Source organism: Colobus angolensis, unplaced genomic scaffold (assembly GCF_000951035.1).
Source record: "Colobus angolensis palliatus isolate OR3802 unplaced genomic scaffold, Cang.pa_1.0 Scaffold143, whole genome shotgun sequence".
Taxonomy (NCBI): domain Eukaryota; kingdom Metazoa; phylum Chordata; class Mammalia; order Primates; family Cercopithecidae; genus Colobus; species Colobus angolensis.
Window position 1 is genome coordinate 559,140 of NW_012114522.1, and position 10,858 is coordinate 569,997.

Here is a 10,858-nt window from a genome sequence, read left to right on the forward strand (position 1 = left end):
GCAGGCCCTGTTCTTCCCCCCTTTCCCCAAACACACAGGCAAACAGGGAACATGCACACGCTGTGTTGGGGAAGGGTGGGGCGGGGTCAGCAGCCTCTCATCTATTTCCTTCCACGCAAGGCTGAGCACTGGGGGTCTCCTGGTTATGGGTGCTTGGCTGGACACTGAGACCACAGATAGCTCAGGCTCCCTGCCAGCAAGGTGCTCAGCCTGGTGGCCGGGACAGCAGCAGACGGGGCTCTGCCCCAGAGGAGGCGTCTGTGAGAGCATCACAGAGGGGCTGTCGGGGTCAGGGGACTGAAGGGGGCCAGGGGCCAAGAAAAGCATCAGGAAAGGTGTCATGTGACCTGAGTTTGGAAAGGTCAGGGGTGTTCTAGGTGGCCAGGGGTGTGGAAGGTGGGGATAGCAGCCTCCTGGGTGGAGATGGAGGGGTGTGGAAGGTGGGGATGGCAGCCTCCTGGGTGATGTAGGGGTGTGGAAGGTGGGGATGGCAGCCTCCTGGGTGATGTAGGGGTGTGGAAGGTGGGGATGGCAGCCTCCTGGGTGATGTAGGGGTGTGGAAGGTGGGGATGGCAGCCTCCTGGGTGGAGATGTAGGGGTGTGGAAGGTGGGGATGGCAGCCTCCTGAGTGGAGATGTAGGGGTGTGACAGGTGAGGACGGCAGCCTCCTGGGTGATGTAGGGGTGTGGAAGGTGGGGACGGCAGCCTCCTGAGTGGAGATGGCAGGCAGACCTGGTGTGCAGAGGGAGCTTTGAGCATTTCCAAGACTGTGGGGGGCTGGGTGAAGCAGGGAGCCTGTGGGCAGGGGTGGAGCATGAACCCAGGGAGGCCCAGCGAGAGCCCAGCCGTGCGGTGTCCTGGGAGGCCATGGCCCGACGACTCTGCAGACCAGCATTGGAGATGGGTGTCTTCCTCCAGGGCCACTGATGCTGGCGTGGATGGGGGTGGCTGGCGAGGGTGCCATGTGGGCACGTGGGGGCCCAAGGCTGGTGGTGGGCTGTGCTCCAGGCCTTGCCCAGCCAACTGCGTCTTCGGGGTGAGTGATGCTCCAAGACGCCCCGTGGAATGTGGGGCCGGCTCCACTCCTTCCGTAATGCAGTTTTTTATAGTCAGGGCACTCACTGTCCCGCAGCCACTGCCAGCTGTCTGTAAGCTCAGGATTAGAGAGCCGGGCCTTTCGTGAGAGCTGGGGCCGGGCCGGCTGAGCCCTTCACGGGGAGGGCCAGACCACGGGGACGGGGAGCGACTGTCTGGCACTGTGAGTGAGCCGGCCAGCCGACAGCATGACGGCCTTCTCCTCGCCTGCCCCCAGGGCCTGGTGAGGGCTCTCTTCTGCCCACCCTACCTGGCTTGGGGACCCCACCCCACCCGGCTTGGGGGCCCCACCCCATCACCGCCCTCCTGAGCCTCTCGGGGCGCCCTCCTGGATGGCATCGAAGCGGGCATTGGCCTCCCCTCCATGCCCCACCTCCGCTTCGGGTCAGGAGCACCCCTCACCCACAGCAGGACTGGAAGCCCCATGGGGCCCGGAGGTGCCCAGGGGACTTGGGCTTGAGTCCACCTCGTGGCTGTGTGGCGGTGGACAGGTGGCCTGCCCTCTCTGGGACTCAGTGTCCTCGTCGCTAACGCAGGAATGGCGCTGTCCCATGGCCGGGTTTGGGGTTACTACATGGAAGGAGGCATCCACAGCACCAGGTACTGCTCGCCCTCGTGTGCCCGGGCTGGCCGCCAAGGGGCCGGCAGCATTGCCACGTGTCGGGGCTGGCCCGAGTTCCGTGTCCCTGGAATCTACAGCCTGCGTTCCGTGAAGGCGGAGCGTGACTGGGTGGCAGGCAGCGTGGGTTCTAATGCTGAGATTTCCCTTCCCCACCCCTCCTGCCCGCCCCGGCGCCTTCCCTCCTGCGTGCCTTTCTTTGGGCAATGGGCAGAGGCCCCGGAGCGGGCGGGATTCCTGTGAGGTGACGCCAGCCGGAGTGTCCAGCCGGGTGCAGCCAGCCCAGTCGTCCATTCACACAGCCGCCAGGGCTTCATTCACCCCTGGCAGGGAGGGCGGCGCCCCCGTGACTCGCAGCTGGGACTTCTCCATGGGTGGGGGCTGCGTCGCTCTGCCAGTGACGCTGAGGTGGCCCCCGGGGGCCCTCCTGCTGCTGTGGGGGTTCGGGGGTGGGTGCCGGCCCCAGCATGCTGCACACGACCTCAGGGTGGCACCCACACACTGGGAGCTCCAGCTTCCCCATGAAAGATGACTGAGGAGGTGGGGAGGCCACCTAAGGTGGGGAGGACACGGTGCCGGCCAGCAGTGACTGCCACAGCATGTGTGGGCGGGTGCCGTGCCACGCCTTTTGCAAACATCTGAACGCAGCCCTCACGACAGCCCCAGGGAAGGAAGCGCGGTCACACCGCAGCCGTCCTGGGATGTCACCCCAGCTGCAGGTGGCACAGCTCCCTTCTCCTGTGGCCGTGGAGCCCTGAGGGGATCCTACTTGACGTCTCTGGGGTCTCCTGGCTGCTTCATTTGCCCTGAAGACGGCTGAGGGGGCGGGGTCGCCGGGCCCTTGGGGCAGAGGAGGGACTGATCAAGTACCCGCTGGGTGGCGGAGCAGCCACATCCCCATCCTCAAAGCAGGCAGGTGTGTGGGTGGGGGCACCCATCTCTGTCTAGGGCAGGGCACCCCCTCCCTCCTCCCCATGCCCTGTCCGCTGCAGGACCTAGGATGGGCGAAGCAGCACTCACCCCGGCGCCCAGCAGCCCAAGCTGTTCCAAGATGCTGCCAAGTTAGAAGGGCGCGGTGGGGTCCGTGGGGAGTGCAGAGGCTCTGGGGACCTGGCTTCGTGGGGCCAGGCGGGATGTCGGCTCTGGGCACCCGGCTTCACGGGGCCAGGCGGGGTGTTGTCGGCTCTTGACGGAGTTTGCTCTGGTTTCCTTCGTTCCTCCTCTTCAGGGTCCCCAGCCCGCACTGGGGCCAGGCTGACCTGTCTCTGTCCTTCCTCTGCAGGGGCTGGTGTCTTCTTCCTGTCCTCATCTGAGGGGGAGCAGATCAGCTTCCTGTTCGACTGCATCGTCCGAGGCATCTCCCCCACCAAGGGCCCCTTTGGGCTGCGGCCGGTTCTCCCAGGTGTGTGAGCCTGGCCGACCGGGGGAGGGTACGCTTGGCGGGCTGTGCGATGTCCTGGGGCGGCGGGCCACGGTGATTCGTCTGCCCGGTTAGGTGGCCGCCCTTCCCACCCCCAGCTAAGGAACCAGAGCCTTACCAGGTCAGGACTGAAGCCTGGGCTTTGGCAAGCCCTGCTGAGGGCTTCAGAGCAGCCGGGGCTGGACTCGCACCTGCAGGTGCTCTGCCTCAGGGGTCTGAGCTGTTGGGATGCTTAGGCCTAGAGCTTTCTGGCTGGGACAGTCAGCCACAGCTGCCCCTGTGCAGTAAGAGACCCTCTGACGCACCGCCACCATCTTCCACGCCTAGAAGCAGGGAGGGCCTTGCCCGAGCTTGGCGGCCCAGCAGTAGCTGATCTGACTCTGCAGCTGGGGTCGGGACTGGCTCTGCCTGAGCCCGGTGTTTAGGCCCAAGGCCACCTCGGGAGGTCACCTGGCTGTGGGGTCTCAGGGCACATTGGGCTGAGGGGGTCTCGTCTTGTCTCACCTGCACTTCCTTGGCTGTGGCTGTGGCACTCTCTGCAGGAGTCCTTGGCCAGGGATGTTGCTGGACCCCACAGGGGCCCTGGTGTCTGGGCACAGTGGGGCTCCCCAGGTCGGGGCAGGTGCTGGGCTGGGCCAGGTGCCTCCATGGGTTCTCTCGAACACTCCTCTAGCTCCACGCGGGCAGCGCTTGACCCTATGTCCAAGTGAGGCCAAGGCCCAGGCCACGTGGCGGGTGTGCAGCAATCTCATATGTGGTGCCTCCTGGCACTGGCACCTCAGCCGAGGCGTGGCGGGGGAAGAAGGGTGACTGGGAGCACAGAGGCGAGTGGCATATGGGGTGGGCACCCGGGCCTCCCTTCCCCTGGCCACAGCCCCAGTGCCCGCTGCCCACACCAGCACAGTCACGTAGGGGGCGGCCCTGGGAGGAGAGAGGTGGCACCTGTGGCCAGGGCCCTCCCCACTGCCCTGCCATGCTGGATGGCGTGGCCGCACCCCTGCAGGCGTCTTCCTGCCTAATGGCTGCCTGCTGGCATGGATGACGTGGTCGGCGTGTTCGACTGTGCAAGGCGACGGTGTGCAGGGCGCAGGGTGGGGACAGGGACGGGCAGAGGCAGCAGGAGGTTGAGGAGGGCTCCCTGCTCTCTCCTGCTCCCCTCAGGCGGTTCCCAGGGAACACAGGCCGTGCCAGGGAAGCAGCACTGGGTAGAGGATGCTGGGGAGGGTCGGCCTGGGACAGCTGCTAGACGGGACAGGCCCCACCGCAGGCAGCAAGCGGGCCAGCCCCAGACAGGGCCATTGCTGACGGCTGGAGGGGGTTGGGCTGACCAGAAGTCCCAGACCCCACTCCACGGGACATCCTCGTCAGAGTCAGCTGGGAGCTCTCAGAAAGCTCTGCTGTCAGGGCCTCAGCCTGCAGCTGTGTCCCCCAGCTGTGCCCCCAAGCTGTGACTCTGCAGATGTGGGGGGGCCTCAGGCCACCTGGAGGTGCTGGTCGAGCTGGGACACTATGCTGGGCAGCACCCTGCCGGAGGAGCCGTGGGCCCAGCCCCTGCAGGCTGGACTCATGGGAGGGTCTGGGCTGATGGGGTCGTCTGCGCAGGCTGGCTAAACACTGGAGCCCGTGATCACTGGGCTCCCACGATAAAGCCCTGTGGGCAGCGTCCTCATGCTCTGGGCTTCCTGCCATCCTCCTGTGCTGAAGACTCACCGGAGGGGCCGAGAGATGCAGAAAGTCCAGCCCCTTGGTCTTCTGCACGTGGACACCAAGGCCCAGAGGCAGCCAGACCCGCCAGGAGCAGGAGGGAAGGGCCCAGAGGCCTGGCATCCGCCACGCTCCGAGCACGGCGTGCATGTTACCTTCTTGGCCCGGCCTCCACGGGGCTGCACCGTTGCTGCACCCTTTTGCAGACGAGGTTGAGAGGCTCAGGGGGTGCATGGTGGAGCTGGGAGTCGACCCGTGTCTTGCCCACCAGCTACTGGATGGGAAACGGTGGGAGGCTGTGTCCTGTGTCCTGACCCCGGTGTCACCGAGGGCTGCTCTTCTTCCCAACTGCACGGCACTGGCTTTGTGCGGGGCCCTGGTCAGAACGCCTGAGTGCTGAGGGACAGTGGTGCTGTCCTGTCACTGTGCTTGTCTTCAGCCTGGACCCTCAGCACACCAAGGAGCCAAGACTGGCGCCTGCTGTCCTGCCCACGTGGCAGAATGTGTCGGTGAAAGCGCCAGGAGCTGCCAAGCCGAGTGGCCTGTGGGCTCCATGGCCACCAGCAGGCTGTGTCACTAGGGACTGGGGCCTGAGCTGGCACAGCCTTGGCTGCCATTGCCTTCCACCCTCCCAGGCACAGGCGGGGAGGGGACAGGAGAGAGGCTTGTACTGGCCCCATCCCTGTCCCTGGCAATGCTACAGAGGGGGCCACAGGGTCATGGGCTGGCAGGGTCCCAGGCTGACCCGGGCAGTGCCTTGGGGCGGCCATACCTGGAGGCTGGGGGAGGCTCCTCCAGGTCCTTCTTGCGTTCCTGGGCCGCGTGCTGCGAGCTCTCGCCTGCCCGTGGGGAGGGCCCTGTTCCGAGTCCTGATGGGGCCTCCTGTTGTGCTCAAGGCCCCAGCTGGGCGCCTGAAGGTGTCAGCAGAGGACGGTGTCCTATCAGGGATGGGGCCTCTTCAGCCTAGACGTGAACCCGGACAGGGACACCATTGCTTTCTGTTTGTTTCTCCGGAACCCTGACTACGGGGTCAGGATGTCCGGCTCCAGCCTCCGCCAGGCTCGGTTTCTGTCCACCGAGGCTCTGATCCAGGTGTCCCAGGCTGGGGGCTGTACCTTCCAGTCCTCTGCGTGCTGCAGAATTTGGTGTGAACTTTCCATGCTGCCACTGCTCCTGGATTTTGGGGAGAGCAGGTCCTTGGACCTGTTTTGGCTCAGTCCTGCAGGTGCCCCCAAGGTGGGTGGCAGGAGGTGTGTCCTGGAGGCCCAGAGGAGGCCCGTTGGAGCAGGACGGGGTCGGTTTGCTCTTGTGGGTGTAGCTGTGGCTTCCCTGCCGGGGAAACTCTTTGGGACGGCTGTGGCCGTGGGTGCCATGGATATGGAAGGGGCAGGGTCTTGAGCCCTGCTGTTTGGAGCACGGCAGCCACTCAGCCTAGTGCCCACATCACTTAGTGCCTGGGACATCCCAGCACGGGCGGGGGCTTGGGGACCAGGGCAGTGATGCTGAGGCTCGGGACAGCGGTGCCGAGGGACCAGTGAGAGGTCCTGCCCAAGGGGAGATTTCCTGCCACTCAGTCCGGGAGTACACATGGACGATGACCAGAGAGGGTGGGGCTGGTGCTCCCTGGATGCAGCTCTGAGGGGCGGGGCTGGATGGGGCCGGGGGTCCACAGACCACTGTGCTCTGAGCCTTGGGCACAGTATGAGGCTCCATCCAAGGCCCCAGGGAATGGTGGGACCGCCACAAGGTGGGCGGGCATTTCCCCAGACGGAGGGGAGCCTGTGAGAAATGGGCACCGTGAATCAGCGGCAGGCAGCCCCTCTTGCAGCAAGACCGGCTCTGGGGATGGGGGAGGGGCTGGTCATTTTTGGAACAGAAAATTGAAAAACTCCGTGGTGAGGAAGAGGGGTCTGGCTGGCGTGGGGTCCTGGTGAGTGGACAGGTGGCAGGGCCATCCATGGGTGCAGGGACCCAGCTGGGCAGATGGTGGCCTGGATAGGGGTGGTGTGGGTGCCTGCATTTGAGGCCCCACATCTGGGCTGAGGCACGGGGAGAAGCGGGGACTCCCAGGGGACTGCCACTCCACGGAGGGGGCCACCACCACGTCAGGCTGGGCCTGGTGCCTGTGGGCAAGGGTGGGCAGTGGGGGCCACCTCCTCCACTGAGTCTTCTCTCTACTGCAGACCCAAGTCCCCCGGGACCCTCGACTGTGGAGGAGCGCGTGGCCCAGGAAGCCCTGGAAACCCTGCAGCTGGAGAAGCGGCTGAGCCTCCTCTCGCATGTGGGCCGGCCGGGCAGTGGAGGTAGGGCCAGGGGCTGGCCTGTGCGGTGGGACTTTAGCTAAGCCTCCAGTGGGAGAGCTCGGGAGGCATCCATGCATGTGTGGGGGCTGCTGGCTCCCTCTGCTCATTCATGCATTCCTTCTTTCTCCTGCTCATTCATTCCTTCCTTCCCCTCGAACCACTCATTCATCCTTCCTTCCCCCTAACCCACTCATTCATCCATCCTTCCCCCCAACCCACTCATTCATCCTTCCTTCCCCCATTCATCCTTCCTTCCCCCCATTCCTTCCTTCCTTCTCCCCCTGCTCATTCATTCCTTCCTTCTTCCTCCTGCTCCCCCCACTCATTCCTTCCTTCCTTCTCCCCCTGCTCATTCATTCCTTCCTTCTTCCTCCTGCTCCCCCCACTCATTCCTTCCTTCCTTCTCCCCCCACTCATTCACTTCTCCCCCCACTCATTCATTCCTTCCTTCCCCCCCACTGCTCATTCATTCCTTCTTTCCCCCCCACTGCTCATTCATTCCTTCTTTCCCCCCCACTGCTCATTCATTCCTTCCTTCCCCCCCCACTGCTCATTCCTTCCTTCCTTCTTCCTCCTGCTCATTCCTTCCTTCCTTCCCCCCTGCTCATTCATTCCTTCATTTTCCCTCCTGCTCATTCATTCATTCCTTCATTTTCCCTCCTGCTCATTCATTCATTCCTTCATTTTCCCTCCTGCTCATTCATTCATTCCTTCATTTCTCTCCTGCTCATTCCTTCCTTCCTTCTCCCCCCGCTCATTCATTCCTTCCTGCTCCCCCTGCTTCATTCATTCCTTCTCCCCATGCTCATTCCTTCCTTCATTTCCCTCCTGCTCATTCATTCCTTCCTTCTCCACCTGCTCATTCATTGATTCCTTCTCCACCTGCTCATTCATTCATTCCTTCTCCCTCTGCTCATTCATTCCCTCCTCCTCCCCCTGCTCTTCATTCCTTCATTTCCCTCCTGCTCATTCATTTCTTCCTTCTCTGCCTACTCATTCATTTCTTCATGTCCCTCTCATTCATTCATTCCTTCTCCCCCCTGCTCATTCATTCCTTCATTTCCCTCTTGCTCATTCATTCTTTCTTTCTCCTTCCTGCTCATTCCTTCTTTCCGTCTCCCACCCATTCATTCCTTCCCTCCTTCTTCCCCTGCTCAGCTCATTCCTTCCTTCACTTACAATTCCACATTTACTACACTCTGGTCTGAGATGCTGATGGGAAGGGTGGCTCTGGCCTGAGAGCCTTTGACTCCTTTCCTGCCCACCAGCTTGTGGCCAGGGGAGACCAAGGCCCTGTGTGTTGATTTTACCTTCTGTGCCCAGACAAAAGGCTCTCAGGCAGGCGAGCTAGCCCCTCAGGGGCAGAGGTGCCTCCTCAGCTGCCGGTGTCTCTGGCTCTGTTGCCATCGTGGGGAGAGGAGGCGGTGGAAGGGGCTGGCAGGGCAGGAGAGGCCGCTGTGCTCCCAAAAGGGTGGCTGCATGGGCCACCTGTGTTCCCAGGGCCAAGTGCAGGAGCCATGCTGGTCCAGCCAGTGCTCTCGGATCACTGCCTGTCCCCCAGAGGGCACCGAGGAGACAGTGGTCATCTCCCCTCCTGCCCTGCCCCAGGAGGAGGGGACTCAGGTTTGCAGGGAGCTTTTGCCTTCCTGGGGGCGACTCATAACTGCTTTGCAATTGGGAGCCCTGGAAGGCAGAGCAGGCAGCTTAGAGAGGCAGCAGAGATGAAAGCAGCTTTCCCACGAGTGCGTGAGGCCCGGCCTGGCAGGCGGGAGGCAGCCTGGGTGTGCTTCTTATCCCCTGTGGGAAGGGAGACAGGGAGTGAGGCAAGGATGCCAGCGTGGTGAGGGCAGGGGGTGAGTCAAGGTGTGTGGGCACAGCTGGGACCTCATGTCCAGGCTGGCAGGGCCTGGGAAGTTCTTGGGAAAGGATGCCCAGGCCAGCCTTGGGGCTGGGACGGTGCAGAGGGCGAGCCGCCCCAGGAGGCCCTGGAAGTTAGTGGGGATGGCTGGGTATGGAGCCCAGGTCTCTTAGGCAGGGAGGGTGGGGAGCTCTGGGGGAGAGGAGGAGGCTGGGACTAAGGTAGTGACAGGGATGCTGGGAGGGAGGGGCCCAGGCCCTAGTAGAGCGGGTGGCAGAAGGACAGGGGCAGACAAACAGGAGTGGACGAGGGGCAGAGGGGCTGTCGTTGTTGCAGCCAGGTTTCTGCTATAGCCCCCAGGGGTTGGGGGCTGGGAGGGGTGGGGCGAGACCAGAGAGTGCTGGCCCGTGGGGGTCCAACAGGCGCCAGCCCCACCCTGAGCCCTCCGCAGCCCCCTGCACTCCCCCAGCTGCCTTGGCTTCCTGCTGTGTCTCAGGGGACGACCGCAGCCTGTCCAGCTCATCCTCGGAGGCCAGCCACTTGGACGTCAGCGCCAGCAGCCGGCTCACCGCCTGGCCAGAGCAGTCCTTGTCGTCGGCGAGCACGTCGCAGGAGGGGCCTAGACCAGCAGCTGCCCAGGCCCCCGGGGAAGCCATGCTGGGTGCCTCAAGGCCACCCCCCAAGCCACTGCGGCCACGGCAGCTGCAGGAGGTCGGCCGCCAGAGCTCCTCGGACAGCGGGATTGCCACTGGCAGCCACTCCTCCTACTCCGGCAGCCTCTCCTCCTATGCGGGCAGCAGCCTGGACGTGTGGCGGGCCACGGACGAACTGGGCTCACTGCTCAGCCTGCCAGCAGCCGGGGCGCCCGAGCCCAGCCTGTGCACCTGCCTGCCTGGGGCCGTCGAGTACCAGGTGCCCACCTCCCTGAGGCCCCACTACGATACACCTCGCAGCCTCCGCCTGGTTCCCAGGGACCACAGCCCCGCCTCGCAGGGCAGCCCCGGCGACAGTGCGGCCGGGGACTCAGGCGGCCAGACGTCCGCCGGGTGTCCCTCTGGCTGGCTGGGCACGAGACGGCGGGGCCTGGTAATGGAGGCCCCCCAGGGCAGCGAGGCCACACTGCCCAGCCCGGCCCCCGGCGAGCCCTGGGAAGCAGGCAGCCCCCACGTGGGGCCATCCCCGGCTTTCTTTTCGGCATGTCCAGTCTGTGGAGGACTCAAGGTAAACCCCCCTCCTTGAGAGCCACAGATCTGGCCTCGAGGCTGCAAAGGGGCTGAATTTGCCCCCAGACGGGAGAGGAGGTGGCGCTGGCCTCCTTGCTCTGCGTTCTGCGGGAGGGACTGGGGGGTCTCCCAGAGAGGGGAGTTGGAGGGGGCGCCCTGTGGCTGCCAATGGAGGAAGGGACTGACGGGGAGGTGAGTTCTGGGAGGCATGGGCTCTGGGTCCGGCAGGTTGGGGTCACCAGAGCCCCAAGGCCCAGCTGCTTTACTCTGTGTCCCCCAACCCTGAGGATCAGGTGGGTGCTGCATCTCTGCTGGCTGGTGCCTCGCACTGGGGTGCCAAGGGCTAGAGGCCCCGCTGCTGGCCTTGTCCTCCTCGGGCCTCACTCCCACTTCGTGGGTGGCCAGTTCTCCCCGTCACCTCTCTGGTGCAGTCACACCACCTGCTAAGCACCAAGCCACCACAGAGGCTCCGGACACCGGGGCACCACCAGCCCAGCCCCCCGGGCTCTGTGCACGCTGGCCCTCATCCCCTTCTATGGGAGAAACTGAAGCTCAGGAGGCTGCGTGACTTGCGGGGTCTCTGGGGTCTGGGCCCCACTGCTCCCCGATGAAGCCCTTGTGGGAAGGCTCCGGCAG

At 64.3% G+C, this 10,858-nt stretch overlaps 1 protein-coding gene across 1 annotated transcript in view; it reads left to right on the forward strand.

The window, feature by feature from the left end:
• The window catches only part of DOK7 (docking protein 7), a 28,324-nt gene that overhangs the window by 9,674 nt on the left and 7,792 nt on the right, over positions 1-10,858 (forward strand). Inside the window, exons 3-5 of the mRNA XM_011935380.1 lie at positions 2,997-3,116; positions 7,022-7,141; positions 9,496-10,220. Of these exons, the coding sequence (XP_011790770.1) occupies positions 2,997-3,116; positions 7,022-7,141; positions 9,496-10,220 (965 nt within the window). The remainder of the gene's footprint in view (positions 1-2,996; positions 3,117-7,021; positions 7,142-9,495; positions 10,221-10,858) is intronic.